The sequence below is a fragment of the Schistocerca gregaria genome, chromosome 8 (assembly GCF_023897955.1).
Source record: "Schistocerca gregaria isolate iqSchGreg1 chromosome 8, iqSchGreg1.2, whole genome shotgun sequence".
NCBI classification, from domain to species: Eukaryota; Metazoa; Arthropoda; class Insecta; order Orthoptera; family Acrididae; genus Schistocerca; species Schistocerca gregaria.
The window spans coordinates 196,687,257-196,702,871 of record NC_064927.1 but is presented as its reverse complement, the minus strand read 5'-3'; the positions used below and the strand labels follow the sequence as shown (position 1 = coordinate 196,702,871).

General features: G+C 41.2%; 1 protein-coding gene across 3 annotated transcripts in view; it reads left to right on the top strand.

The window, feature by feature from the left end:
* The window catches only part of LOC126284674 (hsp70-binding protein 1), a 49,585-nt gene that overhangs the window by 19,101 nt on the left and 14,869 nt on the right, over positions 1–15,615 (top strand). For 2 of the 3 annotated variants that reach the window (XM_049983790.1, XM_049983791.1), the window contains exons 4-5: positions 44–196; positions 6,209–6,417. In XM_049983790.1, coding sequence (XP_049839747.1) covers positions 44–196; positions 6,209–6,417 — 362 coding nt within the window. The remainder of the gene's footprint in view (positions 1–43; positions 197–6,208; positions 6,418–15,615) is intronic. The other variant, XM_049983792.1, reaches the window with a different exon arrangement.

Below are 15,615 nucleotides of genomic sequence, written 5' to 3'. Positions count from 1 at the left end.
ACTTTATGTAGTTTTATTGGCTGACATCATCCTTTGATTTTAGGTCTTGTGCGTGAGAATAAAAATGCTCTTCAGGAGTTTATTAAACATGCGGGATACTCAGTCCTCCTCCGTGCTATGCAGAGCAATGTTGAGAAGTTGCAGGTGAAATCTGCATTCCTATTGTCGAGTCTCTGTTCAAGCACAGAAATAAAAGGTTTGCAACATATCACAGATTTTCCATTGTTTTATTAAGGATTAGTTTGATTACACTATCCACTGGGTTTTTCTTCCCTCCATATATATATATTAAAAACAAAGATTCCAAGACTTATCAAGCGGGAAAGTGCCGGTAGATAGGCACAATAAATAAAACCCACAACCACTCACACAGAATTTCGAGCTTTCGCAACCGGCGGCTGCTTCGTCAGGAAAGAGGGAAGGAAAAGGAAAGATGAAAGGATGTGGGTTTTAAGGGAGAGGATAAGGAGTCATTCCAATCCCGGGAGCGGAAAGACTTACCTTAGGGGGAAAAAAAGGATAGGTATATAATCGCGCGTGCGCGCTCACACACACACACACACACACACACACACACACACACACACACACACACACACACACACACGTATCCATCCATACATACACAGACACAAGCAGACGTATTTAAAGGCAAAGAGTATGGGCAGAGATGTAAGTCGAGGCGGAAGTGTGGAGGCAAAGATGATGTTGAATGACAGGTGAGGTATGAGTGGCGGCAACTTGAAATTAGCGGAGATTGAGGCCTGGTGGATAACGAGAAGAGAGGATATATTGAAGGGCAAGTTCCCATCTCCGGAGTTCGGATAGGTTGGTGTTGGTGGGAAGTATCCAGATAACCCGGACGGTGTAACACTGTGCCAAGATGTGCTGGCCGTGCACCAAGGCATGTTTAGCCACAGGGTGATCCTCATTACCAACAAACACTGTCTGCCTGTGTCCATTCATGCGAATGGACAGTTTGTTGCTGGTCATTCCCACATAGAAAGTGTCACAGTGTAGACAGGTCAGTTGGTCAATCACATGGGTATTTTCACACGTGGCTCTGCCTTTGATCGTGTACACCTTCCGGGTTACAGGACTGGCGTAGGTGGTGGTGGGAGGGTGCATAGGACAGGTTTTACACCGGGGGTGGTTACAAGGGTAGGAGCCAGAGGGTAGGGAAGGTGGTTTGAGGATTTCATAGGAATGAACCAAGAGGTTACGAAGGTTAGGTGAACGGCAGAAATATATTTTTCCCATGTGGCAGTGGGAAAGCGCCGGTAGATAGGCACAATAAATAAAACACACAAACACAATTTAGAGCTTTCGCAACCGGCGGCTGCTTCATCAGGAAAGAGGGAAGGAAAAGGAAAGATGAAAGGATGTGGGTTTTAAGGGAGAGGGTAAGGTATGTATGGATGGATATGTGTGTGTGTGTGTGTGTGTGTGTGTGTGTGTGTGTGTGTGTGTGTGTGTGTGTGCGCGCGCGCGCATACCTATCCTTTTTTCCCCCTAAGGTAAGTCTTTCCGCTCCCGGGATTGGAATGACTCCTTACTCTCTCCCTTAAAACCCACATCCTTTTATCTTTCCTTTTCCTTCGCTCTTTCCTGACGAAGCAGCCGCCGGTTGTGAAAGCTCAAATTCTATGTGTGTGTTTGTGTGTTTTATTCATTGTGCCTATCTACCGGCGCTTTCCCGCTTGGTAAGTCTTGGAATCTTTGTTTTTAATATTTTTTTTCCATGTGGAAGTTTCTTTCTGATAGAGCTGTCCGCTATATAATTTGTTTTGTATTTATGTTCTTATTATGCAGTTTAATGTGTCATACAACATGTAACAACTTAAAATACCCCTCTTGTGGGTTATCATTTCTTCTGCCAACCACGTTATATTATCTTTGTCACCAGTGTGATGTATTCCCATAGTTTCTAGTTCACGTGTCTGATTTTTTGTAATAATTGCAGATGCATATGCACAGACACGATGTAACAAATATTACCTATACTGTAACAACATGATCCAGGAATTTGAATGAATATGTTTCCCCCCCATTGCATGCACATCTTAGCTTTCAAGTTGTCACATTTTTACTTTCCATATCTCTCAATAGAGCCAAGTGTTTGAACAGTTTTGAGATTCATTTGTGTGTTTGCCTTTATTGCTCCTGCAGTTGTGAGGTAGGCATTTTATTCCTATTTCTCCCATCGTCAAAATTAGAAAATCTTGAGTAGAGCTGATACATAAACAATATGTATAGGCTAATAAACATCAGTCTTTCACAACCTTCTGTAGAAACCAAATATAAAGTAGCAAATACAATGTTAAATGATTAGTTGCAAGTAATGGATATAATCACATGATGCTGAAACAGAATGTGAAATGTTTCTTGTTTTGATGTCGGTATGCTGTTGTCACTTGGCAATGTATGTTGATCGCTTGGCAATGCATGTTGATTTCTTTTGTAAAGTGACTGTTGGTGTAAAGGGTAAAGACAGTTGAAGTATTCTGTATTAAACACAAAGGCAATTTATGAGAAAGTCTGTGCACTGCTGGTAAAGTTGTTTTATCAGAATAGTGGTAATAGCACCCGATAAAATAGCAGTGAAAGGGCCCCATGTCAATAAAAGGGCTAAAGAACAGGGTCAAGAAATTTGAAGAAACAGGCAAGTTATGTGGTGCAGCAAGGAGAGGGGGTCAGCCCAGTTGTTGATGAAGTTGCTGTAGCTACAGCTGACCATGCAGTACATGCCTCAGATTCTGCAGCCAGTGCTCAAATCGTGAGAATTGTATCTTCCATGGTCCACAGTTCAAAAGATTTTGCAGGCCATTCTACACTGGGATCTGTAAAAGATCCAGAACGTCTACGAAATAAAGCCCCAAGGCTGGCTGCAATGCCATGACTTTGCCCTTCATTTTTTGGCACATATAGAAATGGATGACATGTCACCGAGAATATTCTTTGGATGGAAGGGGCACATTTTTCTCTGTACGGTGCCATGAATGCACAGAACTGTCACGTATGGAGGTATACTCTGCCACATGTTGTGCAGGAACATCCACTGCACTCAGCTTATGTGACTGTGTGGTGTGGTTTCACAAACCCCTTCATTCTCAGTCTATTTTTCTTCGAGGAGATGACACCTTGTGCAACACATGATTCCAGCTTTGCAGGAATGCAACTGTGCCCACACTACTAGTTTTCATGCAAGATGGGACTATGCCATATGTTGCTTGCCAGGTGAAAGATTTGCTTTGAGAAATCTTCAGTAACAGCCGTATCATATCTAAGCAATTTCAAGACGTGTGGCCTTCCAGATCCCCCGAAATAAAATATCTTGTCTACCAGGGATGTACACTACTGGCCATTAAAACTGCTACACCAAGAAGAAATGCAGATGATAAATTGGTATTCATTGGACAAATATATTATACTAGAACTGACATGTGATTAAATTTTTGCGCAATTTAGGTGCATATATCCTGAGAAATCAGTATCCAGTACAACCACCTCTGGCCGTAATAATGGCCTTGATACGCCTGGGCATTGAGTCAAACAGAGCTTGGATGGCGTGTACAGGTACAGCTGCCCATGCAGCTTCAACACGATACTACAGTTCATCAAGAGTAGTGAATGGCGTATTGTGACGAGCCAGTTGCTCAGCCACCATTGACCAAATGTTTTCAATTGGTGAGAGATCTGGAGAATGTGCTGGCCAGGGCAGCAGTCGAACATTTTCCGTATCCAGAAAGGCCCGTACAGGACCTGCAACATGTGGTCATGCAGTATCTTGATGAAATGTAGGGTTTCGCAGGCATTAATGAAGGGTAGAGCCATGGGTCATAACACACCTGAATCGTAACGTCCACTGTTCAAAGTGCCGTCAATGCGAACAAGAGGTGATCGAGACGTGTAACTAATGGCACCCCATACCATCAAGCCAGGTGATACGATAGTATGGCGATGGCAAATAGACGTTTCCAATGTGTGTTCACCGCGATGTCACCAAACACGTATGCGACCATCATGATGCTGTAAACAGAACCTGGATTCATCCGAAAAAAATGTTTTGCCATCCGTGCACCCAGGTTCGTCATTGAGTACACCATCGCAGGCACTCCTGCCTGTGATGCAGCGTCAAGGGTAACCGCAGCCATGGTCTCCAAGCTGATAGGCCAGGCTGCTGCAAACATCGTCGAACTGTTCGTGCAGATGGTTGTTGTCTTGCAAACGTCCCCATCTGTTGACTCAGGGATCAAGATGTGGCTGCACGATCCGTTACAGCCATGCAGATAAGATGCCTGTCATCTCAACTGCTAGTGATAAGAGGCCATTGGGATCCAGGACGGCGTTCTGTATTACCCTCCTGAACCCACTGATTCCATATTCTGCTAACAGTCATTGGATCTCGACCAACGCGAGCAGCAATGTTGATAAACTGCAATGTAATGCTGGAATTCAATATGGTGTTGGCCCACCCTTAGCCTTGATGACAGCTTCACTCTCATAGGCATACATTCAATCAGGTACTGGAAGGTTTCTTGGGGAATAGCAGCCCTTTCTTCATGGAGTGCTGCACTGAGAAGAGGTATCAATGTGGTTCGGTGAGGCCTGGCACGAAGTGGTGTTCCAAAACATCCCTAAGAAGTTCTAAAGGATTCAGGTCAGGACTCTGTGCAGGCCAGTCCATTACAGTGACATTATTGTCGTGTAACCAGTCTGCCACAGGCCATGCATTATGAACAGGTGCTCGATCATCTTGAAAGATGCAGTCACCATCCCCGAATTGCTCTTCAACTATCGGAAGCAAGAAGGTGCTTAAAACATCTATGTAAGCCTGTGCTGTGATAGTGACACACAATATAACAAGGGGTGCAAGGTCCCTCCATGAAAAACACGATCACACCATAACACCACCGCCTCCAAATTTTACTGTTTGGCACTACACACACTAGCAGATGACATTCACCATACCCACATCCTGCCTTCAGATCGCCACATTGTGTACCGTGATTCATCACTCCACACAACATTTTTCGAATGTTCAGGCTTCCTACACCAAGCGAGGTGTTGTTTGACATTTACTGGCGTGATGTGTGGCTTATGAGCAGCTGCTCAACCATGAAATCCAAGTTTTCTCACCTTCCACCTAACTGTCATAGAACTTGCAGTGCATACTGATACAGTTTGGGTTTACAGTATGATGGTCTGTATAGATGTCTGCCTATTACACATTACAACCCTCTTCAACTGTTGGCGGTCCCTGTCAGTCAACAGACGAGGTCAGCTAGTACACTTTTGTGCTGTATGTGTCCCTTCACATTTTCACTTCACTATCACATTCGAAACAGCGGATCTAGGATATTTTAGGAGTGTGGAAATACCGCATACAGACATGTGACACAGTGACTCCCAATCACGTGACCAAATTCGAAGTCCGTGAGTTCCACGGAGCACCCCATTCTTCTCTCTCAAGATGTCTAATGACTACTGAGGTCGCTGATATGGAGTACCTGGCAGTAGGCAGCAACACAATGCACCTAATATGAAAAATATATGTTTTTGGGGGTGTCCTGATACTTTTGATCACATAGTATATATTTATTCATGGACAGTGAATTTTGGTCAAGCAAGCATCTTTGTCATGAATTAACAGTGCATCAAGTTTAATGAAAAGTCCTTGACATCAAATACATAACTGTTTTTAGTTGCAGTCGTGACAGGTGCTTAAACTAAAAACAATTATTTAACTAGTCATCTGTGAATAAATCTACACAGCTTTTGATGGATGTTGCCATTCTTCAAGAAAAAATAATTCCAATAATAATATTCGTGTTGTGATAATTAGAAGCTAGAAAACTAATGAGTACCTTAAATATGTAGGCCTAATCATATTCAAAAGCTGAGGACACTATTCAGCTGGGCATCTGTCCACTACTCACCATGTCATCTCATTGACTCTCGATTAAGAACAGTTTAGTCTTACTATGAATAATGAATGCTGTGCATAGATAGCTGTGTAAGATTTTTATTTAACAAAGCCATACATCATTGTTGCTTAACACAAACTGCATACAGAATTGTACATCAGTAACAGCATAGCTAACCTTTATCTTTATCTTGTATGCAAAAGTGTATTTTTGATTGTCATTGCTATATTTATATTCAAAATATAACAAATGTAAAATATCTGCCAAATATCTGTTCTCAGATGAGCTTTGTAAGATGGGATTTATAGAACAGCTCATAGGACTGGTTGGACCAGAGGGCAGCCCAGCTGTTGAACATCTGCTATCAGCAGTTGTTGCACTTGTGTCAGATCACGAATTATCTCAGCAAGAGTGTCGGAGGCCAGAACTGCACCTTCGCGATAAACTGTTCCAGCTTATGCAAAATGTGTCTGGCAAGGAGGAATTCAGAGTAAGTAAAAAGGGGAAATACAACTTGAAACAGCTGTTGCAACAAGTTTACATCATTCAAGTCTACATAATCTGTGTTTGAAGATATTCTTAAATTATCTTTACTTCTTGGAATATCATCAAATATAGTTTTATACTTAAACTATTTAAAAGGGATCAAATATTGCTCCTCTCCTCAAATATTGCTCCTCTCCTTTTTTATACATTTTATGCAAGCTAGCATAATGATTAAGACACTGGAGGACTGAGACTCAAATATCATCTGTCTATCTTGATTTACATTTCTCGTAGTTTCCCTAAACCACCACAGTTTAAATAATAGGGTGGGTCATTAAGTAGACCATTGTTGGCTGCATTCCCCATCTTTTTCTGAATGACTTGTGTCTCATTGCATTGACAACATAGTAGTGGAGCCCGCTTAGTGTACGAGTTTGGGGGAGAAGGGTGAAGGGAGTGATGATCTCATGATACCTCTCTTTAGATGACAAATCACACAAATTGAATAGCAGAAGTCCGTTAAAATGGTGTCACCCATTCCAGACATATCAAAGCTACTAGCAAGAATTACACAATTAATTGATATTCATAAATACAGGTATTGACATTCTTCATTTGGAGTGTTCTACAACTATTCGTGATTTTTAACTGAAGATATTGTGATTTTCTCAGGATGTTATATGACCCAGAATGGACTCGCTGACTGAAATTAGAACTAGTTAAATGAGTAACAATATACTGCAAAAATATATGTTTTCATAAGCACACTTGCCCAAAAAGTTATCACTCCCTTGAGATGTCATGCTAATACAGCTTCCCTTGATAATTGCCTCAATTTTGGGAGGAAGAGTATTTGCAAGTTTCATCCAGTGTGCCATATCCCAAAGAAGCCACTCACTGATAAATTATAATCCTTTAGACCTACCTATGCAAGGATGTTGAGTGCTACATTCCCAGAAATTTACTGCAGGGTTAAAATCAGATGACTTAGCAGGCCAATTGAGGTACAATTGGGTGGTGCCCGAGTGTTCATCAAATCGGGAATGACGAATGTGTGAAGCCCTGTGAACGTGGATGTTGTGATTTTGGCAGATGGAAATGTTCACAGATTACTCATCATGAACATGTACAGGAAAGAGTAGCACTTGGTCACTGAGAATGTTAAAATAAAACATCCTAGCTAACATTAAGTCGCAGTACTAAAACACAACCTCAAAACAACACAGAATCGCTTCCAGAGTAAACTACACCCTCTGCACACTGTGGGCTAATCACTTTATTGGACCATCAAGTGACTCAGTGCCTTGTCTCTTTTGAAAAGAGGCAAAATGCCGACCCATTGGATATACTAAAAGCTTCCACTCCAGATATATGTCCCACTGTGAGCAATCGCCTTTTGTGAGATTTCAGTCTGAAAATATCCATTGAATGCAGTTCCTTCCACTGCTAGTTGCATTTCTTGTCAGATCTGAAACCAATTGTCACTGACAAGGTGTGACATTTGTCCGAGGTCTCAGTCAGGTAGGATCTTTTTACAGTGACATAGGGATTTCAGAAAGTAACTCGTACATCTCATCCCACACTAAGACCACTGCACACTAAGAGTGACACATTGTCAGGTGAGAATACACATTCTGCATTTTGTGCAGGCACAGTTTTAGGCAGTACACATAACAGGTGCATTACAGTGTGTGTGTGAAATGGTGTGGCAACTGGAAATGTACTCCAAAGCTGAAGTGCACAGGACAGTACAATTCTTGTGGACAAAAGTCTAAATTGTGCACAAGTTTATCTTGAAATTCTGGCAGTATACAGATCAAATGCTGTGTCAGGTCCAGCCATAGTGAAATGGTGCCAAGGCCACACAGACATTGATGATTCTTATCAGGAAGTCCAGATTTTGCACCATATGATGTTCACCATTTTCAGAAAGCTGAAAGAGAGTCTGAGTGGAAGGAGATTTTCCAACAATGAGGTCTTTCGAACGTTGCTTCAGAAATGGTTCCATGACTTAAGGAGTAAATATCTGCTGTCGAGATATCGAACAATTGGCAGAACATTCTGACAGTTATTGGAAACTTGGTAACTATATTGAAAGATAGCATCATGTACCTGAATCACTTTGAAATGTTATGCAGTGTTATAATGTGTAACTTACTTCTTGAAGTTCCCTCATTCATGGCTACAAGTGGTACTCCATTCCTTGCAGACATGTTGGACAGCCCACGTCGATTCATCACCAAACCTGACAACTGAATTCACAATGTGGTCTTGGACACATCCAAATACAATAGCTCCCTTCTGCCATTCTGTTAAATCTCCATGTTTACCCATCTTATCATGCTGGTTCTGTACAACCAGCTAGTATATACATACATCACTTCACTGTCGTGACCTATGTCCATATTGGTCACATCATCACTTGATACGAGTGTACTCTCGTAAGAGGGAAGTGGGTGACTCATATTTTGTTCTGTAATTGTTTAATATTCAGTTCATTCAGTATTACTGATGGTGTATTAGTTCATATTATCAGTACAGTGCTGCATACTGCAAACCAGATGCGTTATTTAGACATAACTCTTCTGCATGTCAAAAGTGTGACAACAGAGCTTGTGAAGTGTTCATGCTAAAAAGTTGCATAAAAATTGTAGGATGCAATTTAATGAAGAGTTGACAACGCTCTGTTAGTATGAACAAGAGACAGGCAGAAGTTGTGTTATGTAGTTGTATTTCATACAATTTTCCCCATATTTTTCATTGAAATAAAGTGCGAGCAACACAATAATATCAAAACTATACAAAATTACTGTATTTAATTCTAAGTATATTTCAGACTATATAATAAAAGTAACTCTCAGCATTCCTTAAAACTGCCATGAAGATAAATCACTAATTACAAACTTGTTCAATAGAAATGAAGAATTTGTTTGCAATTCTGGATATGAACATATGTAAGTACATAATTAAACAATGGAAAATCCAGGATGGAACGTAACAGTATTAGGGAAGGAAAGTTGCTACTCACCATATAGTGGACATGCTGAATCGCAATAGGCACAACAAAAAGATTCGCACAATTATAGCTTTCGGCCATTAAGGCCTTTTTCAACAATACAAACACACACAAAAGCGAGCGCGCACGTCAGGCAACTGAAACCATTCTGCGAGCAACAGTTCCAGTGCATGATGGGAGTGGCAACTGGGTGGGGGTAAGGAGGAGGTTAGGGCAGTGAGGGGGAGGGATAGTATGGTGGGGGTGGCAGACAGTGAAGTGCTGCAGTTTGGACGGAGGGCAGGAGAGAAGGTGGGGAGGTGGGAGAGTAGTGGAAAGGAGAGAAGTTAAAAGAAATTAAAAGAATGGGTGTGGCGGTGAAATGACAGCTGTGTAGTGCTGGAATGAGAACAGGGAGGGGGCTGGATGAGTGAGGACAGTGACTAACAAAGGTTGAGGCCAAGTCATATATAGGAACGCAGGATGTATTGCAGGGAAAGTTCCCATCTGCGCAATTCAGAAAAGCTGGTGTTGATGGGAAGGATCCATGTGGCACAGGTTGTGAAGCAGTCATTGAAATGAGAGATATTGTGTTTGGCAGCGTGTTCAGCAAGAGGGTGGTCCACTTATTTCTTGGCCACAGTTTGTCGGTGGCTATTCATGCAGAGAGACAGCTTGTTGGTTGTAATGCCTACATACAATGCGGCACAGTGGTTAGCTTGTTGTAAATCACATGACTGGTTTCACAGGTAGCCCTGCCTTTGATGGGATAGGTGATGTTAGTGACCGGACTTGAGTAGGTGGTGGTGGGAATGGGACAGGTCTTGCACCTTAGTCAGTTGTAAGGGTATGAGCCATGAGGTAAGAGATTGGGAGCAGGGTTGTGTAAGGATGGACGAGTGTATTGTGTAGGTTCGGGTGACGGCGGAATACCACTGTGGGAGGGGTGAGAAGGATAGTGGGCAAGACATTTCTCATTTCAGGGCACAACGAGAGGTAATTGAGACCCTGGCAGAGAATGTAATTCAGTTGCTCCAGTCCTGGATGGTACTGAGTTACGAGGGGAATGCTTCTCTCTGGCCAGACTTTGGGAGGTGGTGGGATGCTGGAAAGATAAGGCGTGGCAGATTTGTTTTTGTACTACATTGGGAGGATAATTACAGTCAGTGAATGCTTCATTGAGACCCTCGGTATATTCCAAGAGGGACTGCTCGTCACTGCAGATGCAATGGCCACAGATGGCTGGCTGTACGGAAGGGACTTCTTCGTATGGAATGCGTGGCAGCTGTCGAAGTGGAGGTATTGTTGGTAGTTAGCAGGTTTGATATGGAAGGAGGTACTGATGTAGCCATTTCTGAGGTAGAGGTCAACATCTAGGAAGGTGACTTGTTGGGTTGAGTAGTACCAGGTGAAGCAATGAGGGAGAAGTTCTCTACTGCCCTCCATCTAAACTGCACTTCACTGTCTGCCACCCCCACCATACTATCCCTCCCCGCCCCAGCCTCCACCTTAAGCCTACCCAGTTGCCATTCCCATCATGCAGTGGTGCTGCTGCTCACAGAGTGGTTTCAGTTACCTGAGACTGCAGACGTGTGTGAGTTGCATTTGCGGAGTGTGTGCACGCGTGTGCGTATGTGTGTCTATTGCTGACAAAGAAATTAATGGCCGAAAGCTATAATTTTGTGAATCTTTTTGTTGTGCCTATCACGACTCAGCATCTCTGCTATACAGTGAGTACCCACTTTCCTTCTCTAATATTCTAATTACATAATTATTTGATTATTGTTAACACCATCACCAGTAATAATTAATGTGATGCATTAAATTTTAACAACAATTAATTTAGTGTACTCTCTTCCTAACTTATTTTATGAAACTTGCGATATTCTTTTATTGCACTTAATTTGCTAATATTTCTTGTACACTGCACATGAACAAAAACAACTTTATACTGTAGTTAACATTTCCTGTTCTGAAAAAGAAATCTTTTAATCCGTGTAGAATATATGTGACAAATTAAGTGCACCGCCAAACATTATGACAGAGTTGCTCAAAGTTCGAACTTACTTCCAAACTCTGCAAATCCTCTCCTACAATGCTACACGTTTAGCATCTCCAATAGAAATAGCATAGTAAGTAATTTTGGCTTATCCAAGCTCTCAAGATCATATGTTACTAATGACAAATACTTTTCAGATGTTGAGGTTCAACGGTTTAACTTGTTACATACATTCAGTGTAGCACGTAATCATAGTAAGAGATAAAAACGATCTTTCTCAGTAACAACTGTGAAGCTATTGGTAGGCTAAAGCTCCCAGATGTAGCCTTTCTTTCAGGGATACTCATCGCATAACAATCTGCGGTGTTGAGTCCATCCATAAGGTCTGCTAAGATACCACAACCAGCAATGTACATAAAGAGGGATCAGGATTCGCATACCATTCAGGCACTCACTATTAATCTGATAACTTATTCCTGGCACTTCCACAGCGGGTGGGGCTACTGGTTGACTGTGAATAGTGTTGTTAGTAGTGAAAGTAGTAGTAGTATAGTAGCTGTTGTTATGTTGTGGTGGTGGTGGTCTTCAGTTCAAAGACTGATTTGATGCAGCTCTCCATGTTACTCTATCCTGTGCAAAGTACCTTCATCTCTAAGTAACTAATGCAACCGACAGTCTTCTGAAGCTGCTTACTGGATTACCCCCCATGCTACCCTCCAATACTAAATTGGTGATCCCTTGACACGTCATAATGTGTCCTACCAACTGATCCCTTCTAGTCAGGTTGTGCCACAAATTTCTCTTCTCCCCCATTCTATTCAGTACCTCATTAGTTATGTGATCTACCCATCTAATCTTCAGAATTCTTCTGCAGCACCACATTTCAAAAGCGTCTATTCTCTTTTTGTCTGAAATGTTTATTGTCTGTGTTTCACATCCATACACGGCTACACTCCATACAAATACTTTCGGAAAAAACTTCACGACATTTAAATCTATACTGTATGTTAACAAATCTCTCAGAAATCCTTTCTTTGCCATTACCAGTCTACATTCTGTAACCATTCTACTTCAACCACCGCTATTTATTCTACTTCCCAAATAGCAAAACTCATTTACTACTTTAAGTGTCTCATTTCCTCATCTAGATCCCTCAGCATCACCTGATTTAATTAGACAAAATTTCGTTATCATCATTTTACTTTTGTTGATGATTATCTTAAATCTTCCTTTTGAGACATTGTCCATTCCAATCAACTGCTCTTCCAAGTCCTTTGCCGTTTCTGACAGAATTATGATGTCATCAGCAAACCTCAAAGATTTTATTTCTTCGCCATGGATTTTAATTCCTACTCTAAATCTGCCATGTGGTTTCTGTACAAATAGTAAATAGCCTTTCGTTACCTGTATTTTACCCCTGCCACCTGTAGAATTTCAAAGAGAGTATTCCAGTCAACTTTGTCAAAGGCTTTCTGTAAGTCTGCAAATACTATTAGCGTAGGTTTACCTTTCCTTAACCTATTTTCTATGAGAAGTCTTAGGGTCAGCATTGCCTCACATGTTCCTACATTTCTCTGGAATCCTAACTGATCTTCCCTGATGTTGACTTCTACCAGTTTTCCCATTCTTCTGTAAAGAATTCATGTTAATATTTTGCAACCGTGACTTATTAAATTTTGATAGTTTGGTAAGTTTCACAATTGTCAGCACCTGCTTTCTTTGGAATTGGAATTATTATATTCTTCATGAAATCTGAGGTTATTTCGCCTGTCTCATAACTCTTGCTCACCAGATGGAAGAGTTTTGTCATGGCTGACTCTCCCAAAGGTATCAGTAGTTCTAACGGAATATTGTCCACTGCCAGTGCTTGTTTCAACATAGGTCTTTCAGTGCTCTGTCAAATTCTTCATGCAGTATTCTCTCTCGCATCTCATCTTCATATACATTCTCTTCCATTTCCATAATATTGCCCTCAAGTACATCTCCCTTCCCTAGACCCTCTATATACTCTTTCCACCTTTCTGCTTTCCCTTCTTTGCTTAGGACTGGTTTTCCATATGAGCTTTTGATATTTATACAGGTGGTTCTCATTTCTCCAAAGGTCTCCTTAATTTCCCTGTAGGTGGCATCTATCTGACCCCTAGTAATGTATATTTCTACAGGGTGTTCAAAAAGTCTCCGCAGTGCCATATGATTGTTATCTGCGCATGCCGTATGACACAGTAAGGGAATATACCGAAATGAAACTCAGTGCAATACAAGTTATTAATTTATTGAATATTCATTTGTACTTAGAAATTTTCACATTAAATGTTAAAAGTGTGCCCCCTGTTGTTGAATACACAATTCAATTCGTCTAGTCATGTTTCCAAACACAAGCTGTAACAGTTCTTCTGTAACAGAAGCAGAGAAAGTGGATATTGCAGTTTTCAATTCATTGATGGATTTTGGGTGGTTTTTATAGACAGTTGCTTTCACTGCATCCCAGAAGAAAAAGACAGGTGGTGTTAAGTTAGGCGATCGTGGAGGCCAAAGTCACTAGGAAATTATGCGATCACCAAAAGCATCAGCAAGCAGTGACATTGAAATGCTAGCTGTATGCGTGGTTGCACCATCTTGTTGAAAATAATCAGTCAGTATTTCACTAAACACAAGTTCTCCTATGAATGGGTACAGAATATCACTGCAGTATCGTGTGTTTATTGTTTCATTGAAAAATATGGGACCCACAATCCGACGTCTAGAAATTTCAATCCAAACTCCTATTTTCACAGAATGAAGTGGTTCCTCGTGAATACAAAATAGATTTGCAGTACTCCACTTACGAGAATTTTGCGATTTCATGAACCTGGATAAATAAAATGATGCCTCATCACTGAAAAACGTTGCATTAAGAATATCCCTTCCATTTTGATGAACAAAATTTTTGAACAATTGACAATAATCCAGTCTCTTGCCATGATCAGTATTTTTCAGTTCTTGCATGACTGTCACTTTGTATGAAAAAAGTACTAATTTTTTCCTGGCAGCTGTGTAGGCTGTTCCGACACTAGGATCGATTTCCTGGGCAAGTTTTCTAACTGACTTGTTTGGACTCATGGACATTTTATCGGAAATATCAAGTATAGCCTCAGACAAAATGCTACGATGACCATTTCTCAGTGCATCTGTCACTGAACCAGTACATCGAAATTTGTTAGTCAAATCTCGCACAGTATTGTGATGTGGGAGTGTTGTCTCCGGGAAAACCGAATTAAATGTTTGACAAACTGAGACTGTGTATTTACCCCCAGCTTTGAACATTTGTTCGACCAAAAACATGCGCTCTTCAATGGTTAGCATTTTAACAGTAACAAAAACAAAACAAACGAACAAAACTTAAACGTTCACGTCAACACGTAGTGACACACACCGACGATAATACTGATGCTGGCTGAGATCTAAACAAAACAGTGGAATGTTGGGAGAGTCCACTTGAAGAGAAGTAACCCAGACAGGCGAACAATTGTACGGCACATGTGGCTAACAGTCATATGGCACTGAGGAGAGACTTTTTGAACACCCCGTACATCCTTATATTTGTCAGCTAGCCATTCCTGCTTAGTCATTTTGCATTTCCTGTCAATCTCATTCTTTCGATGTTTGTATTCCCTTTTGTCCACTTCATTTACTGCATTTTTATATTTTCTACTTTCATCAATTAAATTCAATATCTCTTGTGTTACCCAAGGGTTTCTACTAGCCCTTATTTTTTTATCTCCTTGAGCCACTGCTGCCTTCAATATTTCATCTGTGAGAGCTATCCATTCTTCTTCTACTGTATTCCCTTCCCCTGTTCCTGTCAGTCACTCCCTCTCAAACTCCCTACAACCTGTGGTTCTTTTAGTTTACCCAGGTCACTTCTCCTTAATTCCTGCCTTTTTGCAGCAGCTATTACACCAAATTCAAGTATTGTACTGAGCAGGGTACAAAGAACCATTGAAGGAACCAAACTAAAACAGTGCTAAACACTAATTTAGTGGTCCATAAGAACTTTCATGTTCCTCTGGTTTCCATCTAAGTTTTGAAAATCTTGCTGAGGCAAGGATTGCCAGGCTCATTCAATGCCAGTCCATCACTGTTTTATGAGCCATATTTGAAACAAGCACAGGGAATCAATGCAGGCAAACTAGCTGAGTCAGTTGGTGGCATTTCGAGTGAACATGGAT